Source organism: Phaethon lepturus, unplaced genomic scaffold (assembly GCF_000687285.1).
Source record: "Phaethon lepturus isolate BGI_N335 unplaced genomic scaffold, ASM68728v1 scaffold5083, whole genome shotgun sequence".
In the NCBI taxonomy this organism is placed as follows: Eukaryota; Metazoa; Chordata; class Aves; order Phaethontiformes; family Phaethontidae; genus Phaethon; species Phaethon lepturus.
The window spans coordinates 39,541-66,234 of NW_010531087.1; the positions used below are offsets into that span (position 1 = coordinate 39,541).

Here is a 26,694-nt window from a genome sequence, read left to right on the forward strand (position 1 = left end):
GTTTTGTCTCTAATCCCAGAAGCAGGACTGACAAGAGGGGATAATATCACAAAATTTAAAAAAAATTAAAAAAGAATAAAATGAGGGCAGAATTATAGCCCATGTGGGAGAAGGGGAGAGAGAGATTTCGATCCTTTCAATTTGTGCAATATCTAGAGTCAGAGGCTCCTAATGTTAGGAATGGGTTTATAGATGCTCTTGTAAGGTATCAAATAATACACAGTTCCCTCTGCTCTGGCTCTGGTGCGTGCTCTGCTCTGGGTCTCTTAGCCATGACCCAGTAATATACAGTGCTCGGCAGCGCAGGGTTGAAGTTTTCACAGCTTGGTAATGAGACCCGGTTGGAGCCTGGCATTTCTGCCTTGTAAAGAATTCCACAATTCAGGTCAAATTTTGTTTTGAATGAAAATAATGTAAAAATTGCCTGTGGAAAAAAGTGTCAAGCTTCTTGAAAGGGGGGCAGTTGGTAAACCAAAATGTTTTATTTTGACTTGGAGTGATTTTTAAGGAAAAATTCACATTTTATATAATACAAAAATATTCCCAAGTGAAAAATATAGGTTTTCTACTCTGAGAACTCATGGGTTTTTTCTTCCTTAGTTGTTCCCTTTTCCTGGACCCCATCAGAAATGATGCTTTCTAATGGGAACATATTCTGAAAGAAAGTTTCCAATCCATTTTGGAAATAGTAAATCTTCGTATGATCTTACTCAGCAGTGATGAGCTGAGGCAGAGGGAAGGGAGGGAGAGGCCAATGTACAGATCAGATCTGGGATCTTGTGTTGTACAGTTTGGAAAATTGTCCTACATCACATGTAGTACTTGTGCTAGCCTGATGCACTGTTCTCTGCAGAGCAGAGAAGAGCCTGGGGTAAGACAGGAACAGTGTGAGAGCTGGACATCTTCTAGGGCAAGAACATAGCACTGGGACCAGAAAAGCTGCCACTCCCGCTGCTGCACCATGGCGCAGCACCCAGGCAGCACTCTGCTGTCCAAACGGAAGTGCTGCACCTATTGCTGCATTGAACTTGGCCCTTTAGGTTTTCAGACTAGGAATTTGCCTCCAGGATGAGCACTGCAATTCTTCCCAGGTTGGAAGTAGTTTTTTCCTAACATCCTAAGTCAGCTCCATCATTTCCTCCAGATCTTGTTCTAGTTACAAAATGAAAAGTCTTGCATGAGCTGGTCCAAAGAGCAGAAATGGTCCTGTGTTTCTGCCCAGCTCTGACAAGTGTATAATGCCTTCCTTTTCTCTGGACAGCAGAGACCTAAAGATGGCAACGCTGTGTCCGGACATCGAGGTCTTATCAGTTGTGATTCAGTTCCATAATCTGCTGGAGGCAGCAGTGAAATAAAGATGCCCTTGGCCACCCGTCTAACAAAAAAGGCACCTGTTCTGGGTGACCGCTCAGTGTTTCATCCCTGCCTCCAGCACTGTTTCGATCTGTTAATCAGCCAATTTTTATATTACCTTGTTGCTTAAGAAAGACTTGAGAGCGTTTAATGACCCCAGTACAGTCAGGATCAGGTGTATTTTCATGCTTAGATTTTGACATCAGTCCAGTGGGCCGGTCACAACACACATCCATCCCAATTGAGTGCAGTTCAAACATCCAGGTTTTTAGACTAGCTTTCTTATTTTGAAAACAAGGCTAATTTTAATGCTGAATGTCACATCTGGAAAATAGTTGCATATTTTTCTTGTTCTCTTGATCAAAGAGCTGAATGGGAAAGGTTTTATCAGAGTGGCTCACGTGTTGTTTTTTAATCTCTTTTAGGGATTATGTTTTTTCCTCTGATGCATCCAAACAGATCCTTCAAGTGAAAGAAAAGGTAAGAAAAAAATTGAAAAGAATAAAAATGCTGGAAGGGTGACATGTATACCCCTGGACGGTTATAGGTCTGTGACAAAAGCTTAGGTGAATGAGTGATGCCTTTTCAAAACTGCCCTTCAAGAGTGGGCAAAGAGCTGTGCTAGAGACAGGAACAAGTAAAAGATTGTTGCAAGGGCCAGATCTGAAGTTTGTAAATAGTAAGATCTTCAGGAACCTAGTGCCTACAGTAATAATTCTACCAGTAATTCTAACAGGAAAGTGGGAGAGTGACTAATTAAAAAAAAAACAGAAATGCTTTCTTTGCAGCACTGGCAATTGTACATCAGCAACATGAGCCTGAATAGTAAAGCTGACCAGACACAAGGGAAAGTAACCAATCTCCTTTCCAAGGGAGGTCAACCATTAAAAGAAAATAGACCACACCGACTCCAACCAGGAAATAACTCTGTTGGTTTTAATATTTTCATGGATTATTTGCAATGTAGGTAAGGGAATTGAGTTTCCTTTTAAAAAAAAAGTAACAGTTGGATGTCACCACATTGGTGTACTTTAAGCCCCGTGAGACATCTTAACAGCCTCCTTTCTTGTCTTTCTGCTTAAAGGCGTGAAAACTGAGCCACCTATTTAGCAAAGTGCTTGGCATCACCAAGATGAGGGTATCTGAGCTCTCTTACAAGCTCAGCTTTCATTTCAGTAGGCCTGATTCTGATCTAAGGGGAGCAACAAGAACTATCTGTTGCAGTCCGACTGGCAGAAACCGAGCCTGTGCATGCATGAGAGAACAGAATCAAACCTACCAAAACTACTTCGGCTCTTGGTTTCTCGCTGCCACCTTTATGCAACCCTGATTTTTCCATTTCCCCTCAGCTCAAAGAAAAGGAAAAAAAAAAAAACGAAATGAAAATGGAAAAGCCAGAAAACAACCCCCCCAAGCAACCCATATGGGCTGTCTGTTAGATTCAAGGCTTTGATCCTCTATTTGCACAGAAAGGAAGACATATAGCTGTTAACTCCCATTGCACAGGGCCACGGGGGTTCTGTAAAGCATCAACGGACAGACAGGGTTAGTTTGAACACAGATTGCATACCTGTTGCCCTCCTTCTGGAGGGCTGTATATGTACCACAAGAATAACAGCTGCCGACCCCAGGAGTTCACAAAAGGGACCTGTGCCAGGACAGAACCCCGCTAGCTGCAGTCCAGCAAGTGCCTCTGATGACTCGCGTAAAACTTGCGGTCAGCCCGACCTTCCAGGCGTCTTCAAGACAGTTCCTGCATAATGGGGACTTCCAAGCATTGGCTGGGACGGACACCTTTTTTTGTTATTTATTTCCGAGAGGGCAGTGAGGAAACAAGATGAGACTCTTGGTCAAGGAGCTGTAATGCAGGATACAGCTCAGACTTTAGAGCAGCAAAGCCAGGGCTTCTACAGCGCAAAAGCATCTGTCCCCATTGTTATGCACGTGCTGCTCCAGGCATGCAGGGGCATTTTCTAGGAACTGGTGCTTTCTTCCGTCCTCCAAGCGTGACAGAAGTTGGGGGCCTGCGGGCAAAGGGTGCTCTTTAAAAAAGGAGTTATAAACTGTAACTGAATTTATTGGAACACAGGGTTGTTTTCTCAGGGGATATGATGGAGGAAAGGAAGGGTTCAAGCTCTGAGAAGCAAATTTGGGTGATAACAGGCACCTTTTCACTCTTTTGAACACTGTAAATAATAATAATAATTAAAAAAAAAGACCAGATGGCCGCCCTCCCCTGTCCCTCCCTCCCAATCCCAAGGCTTGCCTTCACATCATGCTCTTCCTGTACTGAGACTGTGAGCTCTGTTTGGGTTTTGAGTCCGACTGCTGCAGTTCAAACTGTTTGTACAGGTCCCTCAACTCTTTGATCTCCTGCAACACCCTTTTGGCTTGGCTCCAGGTGGAGGAAGCCTCCCCCAGTAACCTCTCAGATTCCTGCAGGATCCTTTCAGAGTCCGACTTGGAAGATGATGAGGAAGAAGAGGTGGTGGTGCTGGTGCTGGTGTTGGAATCCTTGGTCTTTCTCTTGCCTTCCCCGTAGCCCTTCACCTCTGTCAGCAGTTCCTGAGTTTTTTCCAGTTTCAGTGCAACCAGTTCTTGTATCCGGGACAGCTGCTCTGGTTCTGTTGAGGCAAACTGAGCCTCCAGCCCCCTCCTCAGCACCGCCCGGTGCGTGGAAGAGTCCCGTCGAGACAGAATTTCTTCCATGGAGGCACATTTATTCTTTTCTGAGTGTGAGAGCTTTTTGGGAACCTGTGGTGTGTACATGGTCCCTTTGTCAAAGGAGTCATTGCGCTGCCCGGATCTGTCCCATGAGGTCACCTCCCGTCTTGGGAGGCTCCCCGTCCGGCCTTTCTCTGACGACTTGACGTTCTCTGAATCCGACCGGCGCCGGCCAGCAGTGAGATGTGCCACCGACTTATCCAGATCCACCCGGAAACTCTCTTCGCAGGTGCTGTGATCCTCTGGAGAGGCGTCTTCCTCCTGGATCAGGTCGAGTGTCAGCATGCCATCAGAGGTTGAGGTAGATGCCTGAAGAAGCAGACAAAGAAGAGTTGTGTTATCACAGGAACAGGCATGGCTGCACACTACTTCTGAGTGTCTCTCATACCTGAGATATGCATCACTTGCACCGGGATGCAAAGATGGACCGGGAATAATAGCAAGTGTGACCTAGTGACAGAGCCCCAGGTATGCTGGGTTCGTAGCTGAGCTGCAGATCAGCTGAACAGCCTTGGACAGGCCACCTACACCAACCCATGGCTGAGTTCCCCAGCTGTGTGGCTATTCTCCATCAGGAATTTGAAGAAGCATTTCATTTTCAGCATCAGGAAAATGTGTGTCGGTGATAGCAAGCTACCACTTTGCAAAAGGGTTTGCACAATGCAATGGTCTACAAGAACGGAGGACTAGATCTGACGGCCCAGGACAGCCCTGGGTCTTATGACAACTTTCAGTTCAGGCCAGAGCTCAAACACCGGGTTTTCTAGTGTCTACTTATAAATGAAATAGTTACAAGGAAACTTGACCTAAGCAGGTGACTGGAATTTGTTAGACGTACCACAGCCATCAAATGTCCCCGTGTTGGAGGGCGTCGGGAGTGCTGTATTTTTGCTCTGTCACGTGTTGGGTGGGCGAGGTAGCTGTCCTCTTCGACAGTAACCTAAAGGGGTGACAAAGGCCAGTGAATGTCTGGGAGCAGAGGAAATACGAGCCATTCCTTGTTTCTGTAGCTGCAATCGGCCAGATGCACTGTGGCAGATCATTTATTCCTCCAGGATTCCCTTTCTCTTGTGACCTGGCCATGTGCTGAGGGTGAACTTCTCCCACATACCTCTGGGCCAGGATCCTTCGCTAAAGGCTTTCAGGCAGGAGTGCTCAGCAGGCAGAAGTTTGGGTTGCAAACAACAGATCCTGAACTCGAATACAGAGTTTGCAGTTCTGTAGTGCAAATGTTTGCTGAACAGGAAGAGAGCTGTGATCACCACCTGAACCAAACATAGTGCTGAGCTGGAATGAGGAAGGCGATGTATTCCCGACGTGCTAACTTGCTGGTCTCCTCTGGCTGCTGCGGAGGGCCATGATTGCGCCTGGGAGCACAGCCTGACCACCTGCTGTTACCAGACGGCCACAGTCTGCAACACCCTCCCTAGCGAGTGTGCCCAGGCACACACAGAACCGGTAAGTTTGTAAAACCTGCCTGCACAGTGTCGATGACATACTGTCCCAAGGGCCATCACTGGTCCAAGACTTGTAGGTGCGACTCGCCGATCTATGTGCTTACAAGGGTGCACAGAGGGTGACCTCCTGGAAGATTTGCAGGTAGAGCCATCAGGGAATGGGGTGTGGGAATCCAGCCTTAGAAGAGCCTTAGAGTGCTTCCCTAGTCTCTCCCCTCTGTGCCTAGGTGGGATCAGATCTACTTAAGTCATTCCTGACAATTATGTGTTGAATCTGTTTGTAAAGATTTCAGCGACAGACTCTCCTTGAAGCAATCTATCCCATTGTTTGTTATGCTGCTTTCTGCTCTACAGCTTTCCCTATGGTCTGACCTTCATTTTCCTTCACTACAGGGTTTTGTGTTGCCATCCACGAGAACAAACAGCATCACAGCAGTGGGCCACCTGTCTTGCAGTAAGTTGAATGTGGATGAGATAGATCTGAGACAGATCTAAACTGAAGAGTAGTTATCATGAAGCATTAATGTGAGACAGCATTGAGATGGTCTCTCAAACTGCAGCCCTGGTAGCGAGGTGCACAGCCTTCTCAAGGTAGTTACCATTCACACTGGAATAAACTACATGGGAATGCTCTAAAATACTAAATAGTGATCTAAACCTGGCCCCCTTCGCTCAGCTGTGGTTCTAAGGGTACACTTGTCTCCAAGAGGAGGCTGAACTGATGTTGCTTTGTTCTTTTTTTCTAGTAGAAGTTGCTTTGCGTAATTGTGGTAGTTACTTTGGGAGTTTCGTGCAGTAGTAATGCTGCCATTTTAGAAGTGGTAGGAGCTATGCTAGTTATGCTTTGTGTGGACCTGTTTTGAAGCAGACAGGGCTCTTACTGCTCCAGGGACCTCCTATTGCTGTCCCACAGAGCACTGATGCCTCATCTCTCTGGTGGTCCCTTCTTTTTTCGCTAAATGGAGAGCCTGACTTGTCTTGGCAGAAATATATGCCACACAGTGCTGAGAAGGCAGGATTCAACATTCCTGGTGTGACCCTTGAAGAGTAGGAAAGGATCTGCAAAGTTTAAATGCCCAGTAAGTCCCCTTCCTTTAGCCAAAGCAGTGGAAACGGGCCTGTCTCTTGGAGGTGGTGATGGGGAGGGGATGGGTAGGCGGGATGAAGATGGACTGAGGTGGGTTGACAGATGGTGCCATGCTATTAGGCTGCTCTGAAGATAGCATGGGACTATATTGGTTTTCAGTTAATTCCTTAATTCAGTTCCACTACTTAAAGCGCCTTTGCAAACACGAGGACATTGCATGTTCACTCAGGAGCAGCGGATGGGAGGAAAGACTCTCCAAAGCTCTGGGAAACCATTCCAAACATGGTCCCACCATCCCTGTGTGAGGCAAGGCAGGGCTTCAAAGCAAGGCCTCTCACTGGGGCCAGGGAGGGGACAGCACCTTGGCAGCTGCCTCTTGCCATCGCTTTGCAATCAGTGCTGCGTATTAATCCCGAGGCTGGGAGGATCAAACTATCCCAGACCTCCCAAAGAGCCCAGTCTGCAGGTGTTGGTGGCTGTGTTTGAGTGCAATCCATAAAAACCCAATGGCTCTGCACTCTTTTTAAATGGGAAATGGAGAGGGGTAGGAGGGGCTGCTGCTGCCTCCAGCAGTCCGAAATCTTCACCCAAATGTAGAGTTGAGATAACAAAGGCCCTCAGAGTCCTGCTCACCTCATCTAGGATGCGGTTTTTAGCACGTGTGATTGCAGAGTTGAGGGCATTAATCCAGGACTCTTTCTCTTCTGGACTCACAGCCAGGAAGATCAGATTTGGTGCCTACAAAAGAGGGAATTCAGGTCAGTGCCCGTGACTAAACTCATACAGAGATGCTTACACACTGTCCTTGCCCACAGAAAAGCTACATGGCCTTTACAGCTGGCTTGCCTTAGTGGGAAAATGCAAAGCAGATCTGAACCTCCAGTCCTGCAAAACGGCACTGGTCTGCCACACACTGCACCTGGCCTCTCTGCTTCTTGGCAGCTCCTTGCAAAGCAGACCACAACTCCTGACAGTACTCAGCTTTTCAAACCAAAAGCTGTGTACCATATTTACTTCTCTTGTGGCTGCAGTTCCTCCTTCCCCCTCTTTGCCTTCCCACACACCATCCTAGATTTTGCCCTCATCAAATGATGATGCAGGCTTTCTGGGCATCTGCTGCTCACATGCCATTTATCTGTTGCCACCTCAGACTTTGACAGAGTCTGTTAGACAAGCAGCAACAGTAGGTACCCACAGAAGGAGCCAGATTTTCCATGCTTTGGTATGTCAGATGCACACTGAGGGCAGTGCAGTTCTGAAACTATGGCCTGTATAGGGGATCCAGGATCCTTAGGGTTTTCTTTAAGCTAGATATTCAGCAGAAATGAGTTTTAGTCTCCACAGCACTTTGTTCAATCCCCTCCATTGCTCAGGGTGCTTGCAGGCAGTGCAGCCGCTTTCCATTCTCCCCTCCTCTTCTCTTTTCACATTTCATGGTGTTACACAATCCTTATCAAAGTGTGGGGTGGGCGAGCTTGGTCTACTGAAACAAGTCAGAATAAACAGCGTAAATCCAGCTCATGTGTGTGGCTGCAGGTGGGTGCATCTGTGCCGGCGACAGCTTGCAGTTAGAGACTGGCTCTCTTTCTGCAGCGGCAACTGAGACCCCGTGGAAAGTCCTGCTCCTAGGTAGCAGTGCCCCTATTCTGGCACTTTTTAGCTTTCCTCTAGGCAGAAAGTACTCATGGGACAAATTCTTGTGCAGTTCTTTTGATGCTGCCCAAATCTGGGCAGCAAACCCAAAGAACATCGGCATCCCTTCCTTCCCTGCCTCCCCCCGTGAATTAACAAGTGCAGTCAGCTAAACCACAGCTGCCAGGAGTGGCGGCAGTAAAATGGCTTTGTCCTTGCTCCTGGCAAATGTTCTGATACCTTCCTTTCCCAATGTCAGAACACTCTCAGGTGAACGGATCCAGAGCGAAGTGCTTAGTTATATTTACTTAGTACACCAGAGGCCCGAGTGCTCTCCCAGCAGAAACCCTGATTCTCTCTCCATCTGTCACTGTTGCTATCGGTCCTGATGTGGTTAAATAAACATTAATATATTTTAAACTATGAGACACGATCTGGACTCCTATACCACCCAGCCTATCCAGTTTCACCCCCCAATTACTGTGGCAAGCCCTCAGGCCTGGAGCAGGTAACTGAGAGGCAACCTGGCCTGCACCAAGAGCTAATGGCTTTCTCGGGCTGACTGCGTGCTTGAGAGCAAACCGTACCGTGTTTCCAGGCTGTCTGGAGTGGGCGAGGGTGAATTTGCTGTGGTTCTTTTTGCTTCTGCTTTTGGACTTTCTGAGCTCTTCACATTTCTCATAATCACTCAGGTCAAACATTTCCTGTATGTTTTTTTCATCTTTTACCTGTGAAACAAAAATAAAATTACAGCCTTACAGATGTCGGAGAGGCAGCAACAGGGATGCTGCTCCAAGCCAACAGGGTGTTGGGCTGGAGCTGCTGTCTGCATCAGGTGTCTGAATGTACAGAATGTGTGCTGGAGCCACTGGTGTCTTACATGGTCACCGAAACATTGTGCAACAGTCTTCCACCTTAAGACTCAAAGGCAGTAATAGCACTTATTATTACTGGGGAGTGCTACCCTTGGTTTTGGGGAGGAGTAGAAGAGATTTTCAATGTCATAGTTTTGGCTTGGGTCTCTTCTCGAATGAGGGGGACAGATTTAGAAGGATAACTTGAAAATCACAGTCTTCTAGGTTAATTCCTGCTTTTCTATGGATTCCTTCTGGACTTAATTGCCTCTCCCACCCTCAGAGTTACCAGGACTAGGCTGAACTGACCTGCAGGTGTGGTCAGACACAGTATTTATGCTTGTGGACCCTCAAAATGAATAGGATTTACTCCAGCAGCAAGAAGAGGACCCTGTCTGCTAGAAGGAGGTTCATGCAGAGGCAGGAGATGCTGGGAGAAGGTGGACTTTCATCTGCTGATTAAAAGGGGCAATCGTATTAGTGGTTGTTTCTTTTCTGGAGACAGCATAACAAAAGTTTCAGGGATAAAGATTAGCACTTCCTATTTTTAACCTGGTGGTATTACTGGAGCCTGTGCTGACAGCTGATTTGGGGGGTGGATGAAGCACATCCAGTCCCAGATTACTGACATGATGCGTGTGCTGCTCTCCCCCGCTGCTGAGCCTCATCCCTTGTGAAGGGGCTATGGGCAAGATTCGTCCAGGCACTGGTGACTGCCCAGATCATGAGTTTTGATTTGGCAGCTGCTTTTGCCAGGCTTTCACTGCTGGGGGGCTGGCCAGGCCCCCAGAGACCATCGGCAGCCAGGTTTCAAGAAGGAAGAGGGTGCTAGGGCTTCACCTTCACTGACACAGACACGTCAGGGCTGTCCTTTAGAGAGCCAAGGAGTGGCCACTTTGCAGCCTGTACAAGATCATACTTTTTCCAGGTCCTTTCCCCAACTCTTCCTCTATGAGCCATGTTGTGACAGGCACACACCTATAGGTTAATATCACAGAGGCTTAAATTAAAGATGTGACTTCCAGCTCCAGCCGAGGTCATTACAGGCTGGGATCTGCAGTGGAGTTTGAGTAACTCAGGTGCTGAAAAGGCAGAGAGTGACAAAGTCTTAGCTCTTGGATTTCTTGAAAGGACTCTACCCCATTTAATATGTTTCCTCCCTAGTTTTGGGAAACACTGAATTACCTGTGATTTTTTCAATAAAATTTAAACTAAGAGGCTGCCTAAATGCTGTAACCAACTTTCTTACCAGAGACACAGATCAACTGACCATCTGGCCTTGCATAATGACTGCAGTTCCCCCTCCTCCCTTTTTCCTTCTATCCCCCAAGTTTGTCTTCAAGAACTAGGAGGCAGACACTGTACACCGCTATTCTTGAAGCCCCAGAAGCTATTGCTTATTTCTGCTCATAACAACAGCCACTGTCTATGGGCTAATTATGAACAGATGCGGAAATGTCACTTGCAGATAACGTCTATCTATATATCCTCCCTGTGCATTTCTAATCGGCTTTTATCTCTTCCCAGTACCATCATACAATCCACCTCTTTCCAAGAATCTTGGCTGAATTCAGCCCTATTCATGCACAGCAGGAAAAGCCGATCCCCTCTGAGCCCCCAGCTGTGACACAGCGGCTGAGGCAGAAGTCTGTGCTCCAGATGTTTGCTCATATAGGTCACTGGGACTTCCCCAGCCCTTCCCTCCTTTCTCAAGACACGCACAGCTCATGGGAGGTGGGACTCAAATCTCTTGCCTCTAGGAACGTCTACAGGAGGCTGCAGAAGAGACGGGTGTAGTTCGTTCAGATAACCACCCTTCAGGTATAGCTAGTCCTTTAAAAGACTTGCACTGCCAAGTGCAGGGGCTCTAACACCGCGCTTGTCTCCCCATGACACACACCGGAGACCCTGCTGCACAGATGGTATACCACTTTCACCAAAGTGCCGTATGTGTGCGTAGACCAGTTATAAAATGCTTAAGAACTGAGAATAAGCAACATCTATTTGCATTAAAAGGATGATGTTGGGGTCCCATTTCTAAATGTCAGACAAGGTGGGTAGGTTCGGTCCCCCCAGGTATTTTGTGGGGGTGGATACCTTTATGGACGTGGGCCAGAGTGAGTCAGGTGCCTAAGGGTATGTCTGCCCTTCAGCCAGAGCTGCAGCACAGGGAGGAGAGGCAGGTTTGTGCTCACTTTGAATTGATTCCCTCTTGTACACAGCCTTGGTAGTATAATGGGGCCATAAAGTGAACGGGGCTGTAATTTAGTCATTGGAACGTGACTTTGTTCTGCCGTCGTGGTGGGAAGAGGTCTCAGCAGCAGCCTGAAATGGGCTCCATTGCGGTGATGCAGTGGCAGCAATTTCACGGGGCATGGGAAGGACAGCAGTCTTGTCTCACAAGGGGCATTGCCAGCTGAGACATGCAGGCAGAGAAGTAAGCAGCAGAGCAAAGTAACAGAGCATTCAGTGTGTAAACAGTGAAACTAGAGAGAAGGAAGGTGAAAGGCAAACTTCAGAAGTACCAGCCAGCTCTTTTGTCCGTTGTGGGAGGCTCCTGAGGCCAAAACGAGGGAGGTGGTGGGCATGAATTACAGAGCAACCTCAGAGGCATGAGAGGATGAGTGCTCAGAGGTTGAGGACAGTCATCCTCTGGAAAAAAAAGGAAAAAACAACCCCTGAAGACCCACAAAGCTGCTGGAACCACATGGTCAGCGAAGCCTAAATCCCGGTCACCTATGTCAATAGGAGGTGGGTGACAAACCTGCAGGGTGTCTACCCTCCTCCCCACTTTGAGTGAGATTGGAGCCATGCAAATAAAACCCTTCAGGTTTCACTAGCAGAGAATTTAGCTTGATATGTTCCCAGCACCCAAGGCAATGTACGGGTCTTTGGATAACATTCTGGAAACCTTTGGGAACTGTCAGTTCTCAGTAGGAGGGAATGAAGCGTGATTTCTCTGTCACCCGGTGTGGTTTGTAAAGGCATGGTCAGCATAGCAGCATTGATCTTCATTTATGTCAGGGTGACCTACCACAGCTCATCATGCACCCAGAGTGTGCTCTGTGTCTGAGGAGTTAATCCTAGTGGTGGAGATTTACTATGACCATTACGTTTTTCTTTGTTTTCTTCTTCTTTGCTGAATATAGATTGAACACAGATTTTTGAAAGTGAGGGATGATTTTTAGTCTCAGGTGCCGAACTTGAAACTCTATAAGAAAATATCTGAGTTCTGGGAAAGGCTGAGCATCTCCCCTGAATGGTCTTCGGTCTGGTTTGACAGTTTGTCTCTTGCTTTCTAACTTGCAGGGAAGGTGGCTTAAACAGGCTCTCCAGGGCCTGACAGTTCCTCTTTTCCACAGCTCCTTTCAGGGAGTCAAGAAAAAGCTTCCCTGTCTGGGGCGACATAGCCTCTCCTGTCCACTGCACAGGTTTGCACACCTGTCTGTGAAGCAGCTGGGGCTCTGCAGATGTGGGTATGTTTTGGATCCTGCTGCTTTCACTAGCCTTTCTTAAGGTCCCCCACACTGTAGTTTGAGGCTGAGAGGAATCAGGGACCGCTTGGCTTACTGTGCTAGGAAGGGAGAGGCCTGGATGGTTGATTTTGGCAAAATCATTCCCAGCTGGGAGGTGGCCAGCAGGTCTTTCCTTCCGCACAGCTGCTGAGTGCCTGGCATGCAGCGAGTTGACAGATCTCAGAGCCTTGTGGGCAGGTAGGTCCTGCACTTCTCATCCTGCAGGGAAGCTCTGGATTGAAAGGATTAAGGTAAATAAATCCCAGCAATTGCTGCCACGGCTGTCTGCTGGCTTTGCCATTCGTCTTGTACCTGCTCTAGGCAGACAAAACAACTTCTTGTCCTGGGGTTCAGCCTGGCTCCTCCCCATGCTCCCAGAAATGCTTCCAGAGTAGGCCAGGCGAGGGAAGGGAAACAGGCACAAAGAAGGTACCCGACGTGTTCCCCATCACCTAAGGCAAAGGCAGGCCCCTAAAGCAGGGTATGTTAGACCCCAGAGCCATGCAGTCCTTGCACTCACAACAGCAGCTGCCGCTGCTTGGGGCACAGCTATGCTGCAAACAGCCGTGCAGCCCCTGGCTAATCTGGGCCTGCAGTCAGCGGCGAGATGTGCTGAGGCTGACATTGCTGGCACGTTGCTAAAGTTCAAGGAGGGGAGCTGCATTCCTCACACGCCTCGCCCCCGCAGCTGCTGCCCCAGCAGGGTCAGCCCGCAGGGACGCCAGCCATGATGGCACTCCCTGTGCCTGTGGGACCTGGCGATCCTGTGGACACGTAGTGGGTCAGAATATCAGCCATGGTACCCAAAGTACCTTCTTTAAAAGGCTTGGAGGGCTTTTTTCTAGTCTTGCAGCTAGTCATGCTTCCAAAGGCCTGTTTTCCTCTGTGTGAATGCTCCTTTGCAGCATGCTGGCAATGGGACGATGCCTAATGTGGTTTAAATTAACTGCCCCTTGGGTGTCTTGCCGATGGAGCGTTAAAGTTTCCACCCTCATCAAGTTGTCACCTGCAACAACTCCGAACCTCCTTGATTCAGATCAGGGCTGTGTTTTGGGGCCAAATCAGGAGCGAAGCGGAAGGGCAGCGACGCAGCCACCCGGCAAAGTTCTGCAGTTTTCCTCAGATTTGTTTAGTGGAGATTTGCCTGAGCAGTTCCCTGTTGAGATGTGACATGCTCAAAGCGAATGCAGAAGGTAGAGAAAATCACAAGACACCAAGTGTAATGCATCGACAAGACATTCAAGGGGTCATAATGTGGCTCGGGGTGCAACAAGTAACCTACAGATTCTCAGTAAAGCTGAAAAACATGGGCAGTCATCAGCCAGCATGTTCCCCTCTCAAGCTGAGATGAAAGTTTCACTTCCTCAAGCTAAGCAGTTCTACCATCTAGCAAGGGACAGAAATTTCTGCAGAGCTTAGCTAAAACCAAACTGTCCGGATTCCAGACAGGTATCCGCGCATCTGTGCAACACTGGCTCTGGCAGTGCCGGGAAGCAGCACTGGTGAGGGGACTGGCAGGTGATGGGGGAGACCTGACTTTAGTGGCCTGGCCAGTCACTGGCTCCTTGTTCTCCTCGCTTCTCTGGCTGCACAAGAGAGGTAACTGTGCGGCTCCAGTCTGCAAGGGAACTTGAAGAAGAAATACACGGAGCGTTGGGAGAGTATCAGAGTATCTGATAGCAGCAGAGACCTGCAAAATGCTGTGGACATGGGGTATAATGGTGCGTGTACAGTGGAACACTGGAGATGGTCCACTTTTTCCTTCTCTAGCACCAGTTAAGGTGCATGTGAAGAGAGAAGACAGGGATGTAGATAGGCTGTGCAGTCACCGGCGCGGCAGGACCCTGGTTTCGGCCAGAGCCTCCGGACCTCGCTAGAATAGAAATGGCGGTGCTCCAAGAGACTGCCTCCCCATCTGCACATCTGCGTCTGAGTGGGAGTTGCACCATGAACTTGGTAGCTCAAGGGCATGAGCATGATCTTCCAGGCCTTTTGACTGCCAGATCGCTGCCCTGAGCTAACGAGGGGATGGCGGCAGAAAGTTGCTATCTACTCCAGTCCCTTGCCCCAAAGAGCCATCAGCCAAGGCTACCAGAAACACAGGTCTCAGAATCAACTGGGCCCTGAAGAGCACCCTGTGCTGGAACCAGCTCTTTTGCATCCCAGTGCTGCACTCTAATGCCAAGGCCGTGCTGCCTCATCTCACAAGCCACTTCCGCTGCAGGGAGAGGGAGTCAGGATGTGTGTTGTTTCTGCTGCCTGAGTGTTCTTTGACCCTCTCTCTGCTTGTGCAAGACGGTACCACTGAGACAGAAAAGAGACTTTGCTGAAACTTTTCACCTTGCTCTGCAAAGCGTAGAACAGAGCTTGGCCGAGCAGAAGGAAGGTGGAAAGGAAAAGGACAGCTTAAAGGAGCAAGAGCAGGAAAGGTATGGAAGGGGCCACAGGCCCCAACCATGCAGTCACAGGCCATTCTTTGTATACCAAAAGCCAAGGGCTTACACACCAGACTGGCACTTAGCACTACTACTGCCCATAAAACACGTATGTAGTTGCAGAGCTCTGATTAACACCTTGTGCACATGGAACGCAACGGACACCAAGATATTTCCTCACCTAGCAACCACAGACGTGACACAGAGCTAGAAAACACAGCCACCCCACACACAGAGGTGTTCACCAAGCGCCAATGCACACCGTGAAGCGTCGTCACAGTACCAAGTGCGTGAACAGCACACGCACAGACACACAAGTACTTTGCAGGCTCCATCACACACGTGAACCACGGATGTGAACTCTAGACACTACTTTGAATGTGTACACACACCCACACACGTGCACGCCCCTTCCAGGCAGAGCACTGTGCGGTGTTTGATGGTGCTGTAACAAATGAGGAGCGAGAACAGACTACTTTTCAAGTGCTCTTCTGCTAATTGAGTCGATGCTTTTGGTAGCAAACAAGAAAAGGCTTAAGGAAGCCCCGAGCAGCATTTCCTCATTAAGATCTCGTCATCACAGAGTCCGTTCATGCTGTCTGGACAGCTCTGGGTTTCCTGACAGGAAGTGGTAGGAGCCCAGCTGTGTCTGTGTTAGTCTGACTGCTATTCCCAAGTGCAAAGCAGTAACAAAGCTGGGCGAGAACCACGAGAACAATTACCAGAAATTTGCAGGGGGGAGGGACCCGGTGTGGAGGAGAGCAAGGGGAAAGACTGCAAAATTGATACTAAGAAGGTGTTCTTTTGCTTAGCGGAGCTCAGCTCACTTCAGCACATCTTGTCTTGCGTGTTTCTGCCCTCAGTGCTTATTTTGGCTGATGACCAAATGCTAAATAATGAAGGGGATTTTTTGCATAAGTTCACAGAGTTCGGCTTGCAGCAGGGGTACAGATCTCTGTGCAGGCTCAGAGCCCCTGGCTGAACAAGGTCTGTAAGCCTCAGCTACCATTTTAGTGCATGGTTGGAAGAGAAAAGGTTCTAGGTGTCAGAGCGGGTTTCATAGCTTCCAAAGGTTGATGCCCTAATAAAAGAATATAACCCAAAAGCGCTCTTTGGATTTTCCAGGTATATCAGCTGGTTTGATAAAATATATTTCCTCTCCTTAGAGACTTGGTTTCTGCCAGGGAGAAAGCCCAGGCTTCTATCAGGCATTCACACCTTCTCCTAACCAAAATACATCAATCAGGGCTGGTCTCTAACCTGCAAGCCTAGGTCCTATGTAGGCAACTGGAAAAGAACACAGATTCCCAGCACATACCAGTGTGGGTCCTGGCGGGACTTTGGCAGTCTGACTGCCTGTGGGAGTTAACCTTTTGGAAACCTAACCGTTCAGCCCTTCCAGACATCAGACTGGTGCTCAGCTACGAGCAGTTTTACTGCTCCGCGTTGTCTTTGTGCAACATCATTACCTGCCCTGAGCCGACATCTTTCCCAAGGGATCCTGCAGGGTGTGACATACAACTCCCCGTTCCTAGGCACCTTGTGCCTTAGGGAGATGAGTATTATTAGCCCTACGTTCCAGATGGAGAAATTCAGGCAAAAGTAAATAAATGTCTGGTTTGAATTCATTTAGTGAGTGCGTGGCAGAACTGAGGATAGCATCCAGGAGTCCTGGTATTTAACCCCTTCTTCTGCGGTGCTCTGAGCTGACAGAGAGAGGCTGGGAGTCCCGCTTTACCCGCTAACCAGCCTGCCCTCTGTTCTAGAGCAGCCTCTGAGCTTAAGAGAAGCTGACAAGAAACACCAAGGTTAATATGAGAGTTAACTTGTAAGCTCCGTCCACCAAATCCACGTTGCTGCGATGGCTTTGATGGAGCAAATGTAATTTATAGCAGAGCAGGACTTTCATGTTTTGTGGAAACAGACAATTGATTCTCCTCTCCAATCGCTGCAGAAATTGGTCTGAGATTCAACCTGCCTAGTAGCCATTTCCACTAAAGTTTTCTATTCACGTCTCCTCAGGGTCTCTCTCTGGCTGCATCCAGTGCCAGCCCCATCAGCCACACCAGCAGTGGCAGGGATTCACAAGTGGAGAGGCCTTTCTCCAGAGCAGTGAAGAGCCTCTCACACAACTCATCAGCACAACTCAGCAGTGGCTCCATTTTCTCCACTGGGCATAATCTGGTGTGTGAAAAAACAAAAGAGGCTCCATCCCGTTCTGCTTGACAAATCCCAATTTATTAAGCTGTTTGTGGGAGCTGCAAGCACTTGCTGCCAGGAAAGCGAGCGTGCAGAGAGATCCTCATGCTCCAGGAGCAGAGCTCTGAAACACGTGTTAAGACCTGTGGAGAGGAGGGAGTGCTGGCTACGGGCCTCCCCAGGGCAGATCATGGAGTCACAGAATGTTTTGGGTTGGGAGGGACCTTTCAAGGCCATCTAGTCCAACCTCCCTGCCATGAGCAGGGACATCGGCAACTAGATCAGGTTGCTCAGATCTGAGCAACGTCCAACCTGACCTGGAACGTTTCCAGGGATGGGGCATCTACCACCTCTCTGGGCAACCTGGGCCAGTGTTTCACCACGCTCATTGTGAAAAATTTCTTCCTTATCTCTAGTATAAATCTCTTTTAGTTTAAAACTGTTACCCCTTGTCCTATCGCAACAGGCCCTGCTAAAAAGTCTGTCCCCATCTTTCTTGGAAGTATTGAACAGCCACAATAAGGTCTCTCTGGAGCCTTCTCTTCTCCAGGCTGAACACCCCTAACTCTCAGCCTGTCCTCCTAGGAGAGCTGTTCCATCCCTCTGATCTTTTTTGTGGCCTCCTCTGGCCCTGCTCCAACAGCTCCATGTCCTTCCTGTGCTGAGGACTCCAGAGTTGGACGCAGATCTTGTTGTTATGTGAAGGCCTGGCTTTGCTAAGGAATAAAGGTCCAGTCAGTACCAAAAACCTGTGCCATGTATTAAAAGACCTGTCTTTGAAGAGAAAGTCTTGGAAACGCCCAAGCAACAGGCAGCCACGCCAAATGTGTGCCCTCCGTCCACACCCGCACACACAGGCGCGCTCGCCCAGACCCGCAGTGCAGTGTACCACATGCCAGGTGGCTCGAGCCACCTTGTCTATTGAGATTCCCAGAGATGCCGAACCCGGTGACACAGGCGTATTCTTCAATCCCGCAGGCACACAGAGTCACTTCAGTGCACATGCAGGCAGGCAGATGTTACCTCTAACCACATTTCTGCACAACCGCAGATTCTTCCATATAAAGACATAGGCAGTCACTGCTGCATGTTATTTATGGTCTTTCACACACATATTCACACACGTAGAGCCACAGTGCTGCTTCAGTTGCACATGCACTAGTTTTTTTCCCCGTAAAGAAATACATGCATGCTCCCTGAAACAAACACAAGTGCTCCTTGTTCAGAACTAGCACCTGCACAGCCCTCCGGACAGCCTCGTCCTTCTGCGCTCAGAGCACACAGTTATTTGAGCGGCAGCTACCTGGATGCATTTGGGAGGGAGGATGGACCAACAGACAGACATCTTTTTCCTGCACATCTTCACTGATGTCGATTCCTCTATTAATACATTCTCTCTTGTGCAGACTTTCCTGCTGCTTAGCCAAGTAGAGCCTTTGCTGTCAGTTTATTCTCCAGGGTTCAAACAGTTGGGGTGCCAGCGAGAGACATAACCACCCACCTGGCAGCGCTGGGTGTCCGGGACATCCCAGTGGTACTGCAGCTGGTGGCAAGTCCAGCTGGTGACTTCAGGGTGGCCAGGATTTTGGAAAACACTTTTGTTTTCCTAGGCAAGATCCAGAGTATTTCCCATCAAAGGGAGGGTTCGCACACTGCTTAAAGGAGTGTATTGTGCCACACAGCACGGCTTTGCTGTCCCGGACAGTCACTGTGCAGGTCTGGGCTGCAGACGGAGGGTCTGGGAGGATCTTCCAAATGGGAGAGCTCTGGAGGAGTTTGTTAGCATGGAGCCCAGCCGGTCGGCTGGCCTCCCCTGCCAGCACTCCCCTGTTAGGAGGAGTAATCTGTACTGCGTCCTTCCAGAGGCTGCTTGGGGCTTCTGTGTGCTGACTCGCTCTCTGGAAGTGCCCTTTCCCTCTCCCTAGTGAAGGTATCCCGAGGAGGTCCTGCGCACAGGCAGAATGCAGCCCGCGGGCTCAGGCGGTCAGCGCAGCCTGGGTGGCAGTCAGGCCTCCCACCCCGCCTGCGGAGATGCCGCAGTGACAGTCCCAGCCGCCTTGTTCCACCTTTGCTTCAGTGGGGCAGAGTTTCTCCCTCTCCCCGTCCTTGTGACTCCCTTCCCCACTGAATGGTGATGAGAGGGACCCTGAACGTTCCTGTGTCTGTCTCTAAGTCCCCCCAAAACCACATACACAACCTCCCTGCCAACCCAGCTGTGAATTACGGTACGATTCAGTCCTGTCGCTGACACTGCGCTTTCACACCTGCTTGAAGGACCATCCTGCCCAACCTGCAGTGGATTTACCATTACGGAGGCGCCTAGTCCAGCCTTTTCCCAATCCCTTCCCAGCATTTCCAAATGGCAGCTCCCCTAACACTAGGATTTGGTCATGGTTACTTGTCTTCCAGGTCCTGGCTCAAAAAGTACAAGCTCCAGTTTGATCACCATTCACTACGCTTAAGCATGTATTTCTGCTCAAGCACGAGCTTCAGTGCTGCCTTGAATCAGGGCCCCGGTACGGGGCCATTGACCCAGACTGGTAGGACATGAGCCAGCAGGTAAAATCCTTCCAGCCATGTAATCTGTCTGTCTAGCAGTTTCTAAACTCTGATCTGTGGCCCCAGAGGTATGCGAGCTGCTTGTAAGAGTCATACAAGACAAGCAGGCCTGCTGTTGAGAACTGCACGCTCTACAGTCTGCGTTACTACGGGAAAATTTGGAAGGACCACAGATCAAAGGAGATCTGTACCACTCGCTGTGTACCTCTCACATCCACCTTTCCATCTAACTTTTCCCATATCTATAGATTCATGTTTAGTGTCTCATTACGACTAGCGTTGTCTACAGTCTCTCATCTTTCTCTTATTTTGTCTCTTTACCCGAGCGTTTCTAAGGCACCGGACCCCCAGCCTGCAGCCAACATTTACCCCCCACACCCGTGTCTCTCTCCGGTTCTGGAGCAGCCAAGAGATCCATGGGAGCGAGCTGTGAAGTGCCAACGCATAGCTAACCACCACCTGGGCTTTCAGTCCGCTTTTAGGCTATTCTGTGTTCTAATAACCCCTGACCCATCTGCACTTTGCCATGCCCCATGATTCAATTAGCCCCTAAATCAAATTATGCTTGGTGCTCTGAACCTCTTCTCTCTCCAGATCCTAAACTGATCAAGCTGGGCCAGGTAGCCATGCCTCTGAACAGCTGACCACCCTGCAATGCCTGTCAGGGAACAACCTCCACTTTCGGGAGGAAACCCACCAAGACCCAGCCCCAGATCTGTATTTGTACCCCAAATGCCCTGCCCTAACACCAACCTGACTGCAAATAGCCCCAGGGCCTCTTCTTGTAGGCACAGCTCTCACTAGTGCTAGTGCTGTTGCCTGCGGAGTTCTTCCTGATGAATTTACCAAGAGAAAAACTAAGGGGGGAAGCTGTGCAAGGACAGCCGGATCCCAGCCTGCCAGAGCCTGCAATGCTCAGCCTGATAGTCACATCCAATTAAGTCTAATGCAAACACCACATTAAAGCCCAAACCCCAGCCGGTGTTGAGCGGAGATGAGGGGGAGGAGAGGACAACACGTTTTTCAACAAGGTGTCCAATCTGTGATTAAATTTCCCCATTGTCCTCTTGCGGGGTGGTTCGGGGGGGAAAAAAAAATACAAGAGATAAGGGACCCGTAAGTGGCTCGATTCCAGTTGGGAGACCACAGTTATTTCCAAATAGAGCAGTGCAGCAGCTGGGAACAAGACCGCTGTCGAACTTAATGATAGAGGACAGGCACAGAAGGAAGCTGGCATTGCCGTTTCACCGCGGTGGAAAGAAGGATGAGGGTTTTAACTCTCGCGAAGTGAATCCTTTCATGTGTCCAGTGCTGAAAAAATGTCTCCCAGACAGAGCTGTCCGGGGGAGTTGCTGCTGGAGCTTGCACACCAACCCACTCGGGGGCGAAGAGAAGCCCCCAGGAAACCTCCTCAGCCCGGGCTGGCGATGGAAGGGTGATGGCTGGGCAGGGGAAAGGCTGGGGCTGCTCGTAGTGTGCTTTTCATATGCAAAGGAAAGGAAGGGGGATGGGAAAGGAAAATGAAACCGATCCTACCTCCTTCTCCGAGATGTAAAGCTGATCTCCCTTCAAAACCACATAACGGTTTTTCCAGATTTCCCTAAAAATGCCTTTCCCGCAAAATTTCCGCACCCAGCCGACCTTCTCCGGCTGCACAGACTGCTGGTTTCCATCCTGTTGCCCCTAACACAAAGAGACGGGGAAGAAAATGGGGGAAAACGGTATTATTCTTGGGTTTACACTCCTCTTCTCCCCCCCTCCCTCTTTGCCCAACTTTCGCCTCCCCCTCCCTCTGGCCCCTCTCTCCACCGAAGCTGGGACCAAGGTACTTCGCTTGATTCACTCTACATAGATTTTTCTTCAGCAGACATGAAGCAACAACAATAACACCGAGGGGACGACACAAAAATCGCAGACAGGGTTTCACTTGGTGCATTATATAAGCAAGGCTGTTATGTTATATTCGCCTCATACAACGTGCATTTCCCCATGGAAAGAGGCACAGGAGGATGCTGGGGAGAATTTAGACTAGCTGATTTTTTTTTTTTTTTTTTGCATTTTTGAGCCTTTTATGAACAATCAGTCCTAGAGGCAAAATCTATGTATGGGTTTATATTTAAGATTTCTTCATAGACAGTGGTAAGAGCAGCAGGCACACACGCAGGGTGCAGACAGACACAGAGCGACAGATAGATGGTGTCTCTGTATTTTATCGTTTCCTTGTGATCAAAAATGAAAACTGCCTGCCTACATCGCTCCGCACTAAACGGCGAATAGTATCTCCTGGCGAATGCAAGAGGAAGGAGAGGCGCTGGGCAGTAGGAGAGAAGGAGAGACGGGCGCTGGGTTTGGTTTTTGGGGTTTGGGGGTTTTTTTGCAAGGCAAAGGCAGGGGGAGCAGAGGCAGAGCGAACAACTGGAAATCAAGAGACAAGCCCCCCTCCCCAAAACATCCGGGAGCCTTCCCCACCCCACCGTGCCCCAAAGAAGAACCGATTCGACTCACCCTTTTAGCAGAATTATTTTTTTTCATCATTCCTTGGTGTGCTGTGCTGGAGGGAGATGGGGGGGGGGATCAGAGAGGGGCTCCCAGCGGCCTCCTCTTGGGGAGAGCGTGGCTGGGAAACACAGAGGCTACCTCCTCTTCCTCCCTCTCTGTCTTCACCCTTTGCAGATTACAGCAGCTCTCTAGTTACATTAAGAGCAGCCCGCCTCTGTAACACATCCTTAGCCATACAGACACAGCATCCCCCCCACCAACCGGCACCACCACCACCATCACTGAGCTCTCGTGGGCTTCCACTGGGCTGGCCTGGGCTCCCGAGCTCCATCTATAGCCGTGCGTGTATGACGTCTGGAGTTCACAATAAAGGGCGAATCGCAGCCCACGAGGGTTTTTCTTCTTTGTTTCTGACTCGCTGCTGATGTGAGTGGCTGGATGTGTGTGTGTGTCGAGGCTGGGGTCAGCAAGGGGGACGGGAGCGGATAGCACGTTATCAGATGTCTGTCTGTCCGTCCCAGTGTCCGAGCCACATTCCTGGCTGTGTCACAGGTCACTGCAAAACTTCCTGGGAGACGTAAGAGCGACCAGGTGGCATTGGCAGGGTTTTCTGCCAAGAAAGTGGCTGAGGGTTTAGAAGTATAAACAAAAGCACTCTGCAGAGAGGAGCGGGGAGATTCCCTGGGGAGGGGGCCAGGCGAGAAGGGATTGCTTCCCAGCACTGAGGGTCTGATAGCAGGGACTTGCACTGCAAAAAGACAGTGAGATTCAGAGCACGGCTTCCCAAAAGTAAGGGGATGCTTGGCTTCTTAAAAAATGTCCTTTTTCTGCTTATTTGGTCTCCCTCCTGTATGTCCTGCAAGTCCAGAACTATCTGAGCACGGGACTGAGGTCATAGGCTGTGTTGATCAGAGATATACATAAAAAAAGAGAGAAAAACAGAGAAAGGAGGAAGTTGTTCTGTTCAGAACTATATAGATAAAGGAAAAGATTGATAAATCATTGATCAGCTGATCAGTTGCTTGCTTTGCAGTGAAAACCATCCATTCAATCCTTAGGCTGGCGCATGCCCACACTACCGACTTAAGACTGTGTTTTACCTCAGGTACTTTGGAATGAATGCGTCAAGAATACAGATGATGTACTTGTGCTGCTAACATCTTTTAAAACATTATATGCTGGACGCAAAAGCAGTGGTTGAGCACTTGGATCAGAGAGTATTTTCAGAGATTTTGTGAGTGAGGGGCTGGTGGGTTTGTATCTTTTTGAAGTGCTGGTATTTTTGTAGTGCTCTCCCGTTTGTGTCGTGAGCTGTGGGATGCACTGAATACCTGCAACAGTGCAACAGGTTACCATCTAAAACAAATCCACCTTCTAAGATGCTCGGAGCAGGGATTGCCTTTTCCTTCTGTGTCTGTGCACACCTGTACTCTGTGTGGCCCGGAACTGGGAGCTGCCGTCTTTGTGCCTCAGTTTCCCCTTTTACACCATGAGGATAATTGTTGGGGTTTTTTTTTACAATTACAGCTTGGAGTTAAGAAGTGGCTAAATGCTTTAGTATTGCCTCCCTCTTCAGTAAATTTGGCGGTGTCAGGTGCTGGTCTGCTCTGCTTGAGAGGCACTGGGTCAGGTGGGTACCACATCGCTTCTTCCTGCGGAGTGGGGAAGAGCCACAGTGATGGCACGTGTCCGGTGAGCGCTGCAGAGGCACCTGCCCTGGACAGCCGGGTTACGGCACGTGGGCAGAGCTGGAGAAGCGGGTGAGGTGTGATGGCAGAGGGACAGAGATGAGTCACACTCACAACAGCAAAAGTTGACTGTCTAAAGCCCCCGGTGCGGTTTGCAGGGTCTCTTACTGCACGATGGAGTGTGCCAACTAATTTAATAACATTTTGCCTCCCAACCGGACTTGTTATTCTTCACATCCTGTTTTCGGTGGCCAGGTCCTACGGAGCACCCCAGAGGTGGCTGCAGGCCAATGCCAGATGGCACGATGCTGGTAGCAGCGGGAGAACTTTGCCATGCCCTTTGAATCAAGACTTGTGCTGGTCAGGGCCCACTCTCTTCCCAAACGGCCTCCTTGCAGGACTGTCAGGACAGCCTGGCGCTCACAGTTACGTGCTATTTTTAGCAGTCAAACTCAGATCTCTGCCACTCTGAGTACAGTTTGTCTCGGGATTGTGTTTGGGGTTTTATCACAGGATTTATTTGCTGAAAGACTTACCATTAGGTGCCTCATAGGAATTTTAAAAGTGGATGGAGAAGATGCCTCACGCCCACTGAAATCCCATTTAAGAGTCTGTATCATGCCTTAGCTATACACTTCCTGCAGCCATGTGCCAAGTCACTTGTGTAAGGTTCCCCATTGTCCCATACAGATTTTTAAACCAATCCATAGCATCCCAAAATTTGCCACAGACAGGATTTTGTCTGTCACATAAGTTGCCTTTACTAGAGCAGCCACCTGCCATCATTGCAACACAGTGTGTACCCACAGTGTGGTCTAAGGACATAAAACTCGTTTTCATCCAGTTGCATGTTGCCAGCGGCGAGCCCTGGGTGGCAGAGTGCGGTCTGGGTGCCGGCAGCATGCAGAGGAGACGCTGCCTTCGGCGGAATGGCTGCCTGAGCGGCAGTTGGGCTGAGGCTGCCGGCCTGCTCTGCGTTATTGTTCTGGCTCTGGCATGCCTTCTCCGGGCACATCTTGCAGAGATCAAAGGAAAAGCAAAAACTCCTACTGGTTTCTTCTGATCCTGACAAACTCTTGTTTGGTGGTTCCCAATAAACAGCCCTTCCCACTCCCCCAGTAGCAGGTAATCAATTTATCTGGACAGTGTAAAAGGGGCTTTGAAAAAAATATAAAGAGCATTCAACACCATAAATCTCTGTGGCACTTCTAAGTCTGTTCTCATCCTTGGGGGAGTGTGCAGGGCTCCTTGCTGGAGGGGGCCATCCCTTTCTCACACAGACCACAAAGACAAGGAAATGCAATGGCCAAGCAGCCCTGGGGGTGGCCAAGGAGGGTCTTCAGCCACTTGGGAGCCCGCCAGGCAACGTCCTGGATTTCCACGGGCGCTGATGGCCCTTTGCACCGCTCACCCGGCAGAGAACATCCCTGGGCCTCGTGCCTTAGTGCCGGGGAAGTCGCCTTGTAACCGCACCAGATAAAGCACCTGCACGCACAGCCCAGGGAGGAGGAATTCAGCTCTGGTAGAAATCCTCGGGCTGTTTTGGAAAACACAAGGGGCGTAGCTGGTTGAACAAGCCTGCAGGCAGTAGTACGACAGTGACTCACACTTGTAAAGGATGTGACCAGTGATTCAGATCTGGAAACATCAACAATTTATATGGAAGGAAGAGAGATAGGAGGGAGTCCAGCTCCAATTTCCGTGCTTGAAACAGGCAGTCACACTCCCAGCTGTGGAATTGACCCCCGGCCATTGCTCACGCTGGATTTACTGAGCTGGGAAGGCGTCTGGGAGGGCTGGGGGCAGTTGTGGCCTCCCTGAGCCACGTTTGCACCGGTGTGGCACGTGAAGTTGTCTGTACGGCTGTGTAGCTCTCCCACCCTGCCCCTGTCCCCATCCCCATCCCCGTTCCCATCCCCATCCCAGCTGCGGCAAGCCCTGACTGTCCTGCGATTTGCCTTCATGGTTACCACAGTAAATATGGCCTTGTGCCCACAGACGCAAATGGCCCCCAATGAAATCAGTGGATCTCGCATACCGGAATAGCTAATGGAAGAATTTAGTCTTTTATTAGCTGCTAATTAACTCAGTCCATAGTTTAACAACCTTTGTGTAGACTGTATTCTGGGATGATTTGTTTTCCCAGTTTGTATTTGCAGTAGCGATGTATTTTTATTTTGGTTGCAGGATATATCAAAAGTAGCTAATAAATAACACCGCAGGAAAAGCAACTTGTGGCTGAGAGCTGGGAGCAACCACCTGGCCACAAGCAGGAAAGACAGAACCAGAAATGTTTAGATGATAATGTTACAAAACTACAGCGGCGGCTTCTTTAGGACCTTCTTGCGGTAGCTCTGAAGAGTCCGTGTCAGGATGTGATTTTCCCTCTGTGAGCATCGCCAAGTGACTTCGGTCCTGGTGCTTGGTGCCATGCCTTGGGAGGTGCAGCAGAGAATGTCCAACAGCCCTTGCCGTGCTCCAGGACTCCTCCTTGCTACACAAACTGGCCCCAAAGTCTCCAACTTTTGCTTTGTAAGGCTGTGGTCTGAAAAACTGGTTCCACAAAGGCTCTCTGTGCTACTTTGCCAGCGCAAAGGGCTTTGAATCTGGACATGAGGAGGCTCTTGCAGTGACAGGGGAATGCGGCAGGGTTTCCACAGAAGTGTGGATCGTGGTTGTGGGTGCAGGAATG

The 26,694-nt window shown here is 49.5% G+C and overlaps 1 protein-coding gene across 1 annotated transcript; it reads right to left on the minus strand.

Moving 5' to 3' along the window:
• Positions 1-3,409: 3,409 nt before the first annotated feature.
• PLEKHO1 (pleckstrin homology domain containing, family O member 1) lies at positions 3,410-22,416 on the minus strand. The gene is made up of 6 exons (XM_010284430.1): positions 22,321-22,416; positions 21,352-21,498; positions 8,841-8,981; positions 7,255-7,359; positions 4,916-5,017; positions 3,410-4,386 (listed from the first exon to the last, which is right to left on the minus strand). The coding sequence occupies exons 1-6, from the start codon at positions 22,348-22,350 to the stop codon at positions 3,622-3,624; spliced, it is 1,290 nt and encodes a 429-aa protein (XP_010282732.1). The 5' UTR covers positions 22,351-22,416; the 3' UTR covers positions 3,410-3,621.
• Between the last annotated feature and the right edge of the window lie 4,278 nt (positions 22,417-26,694).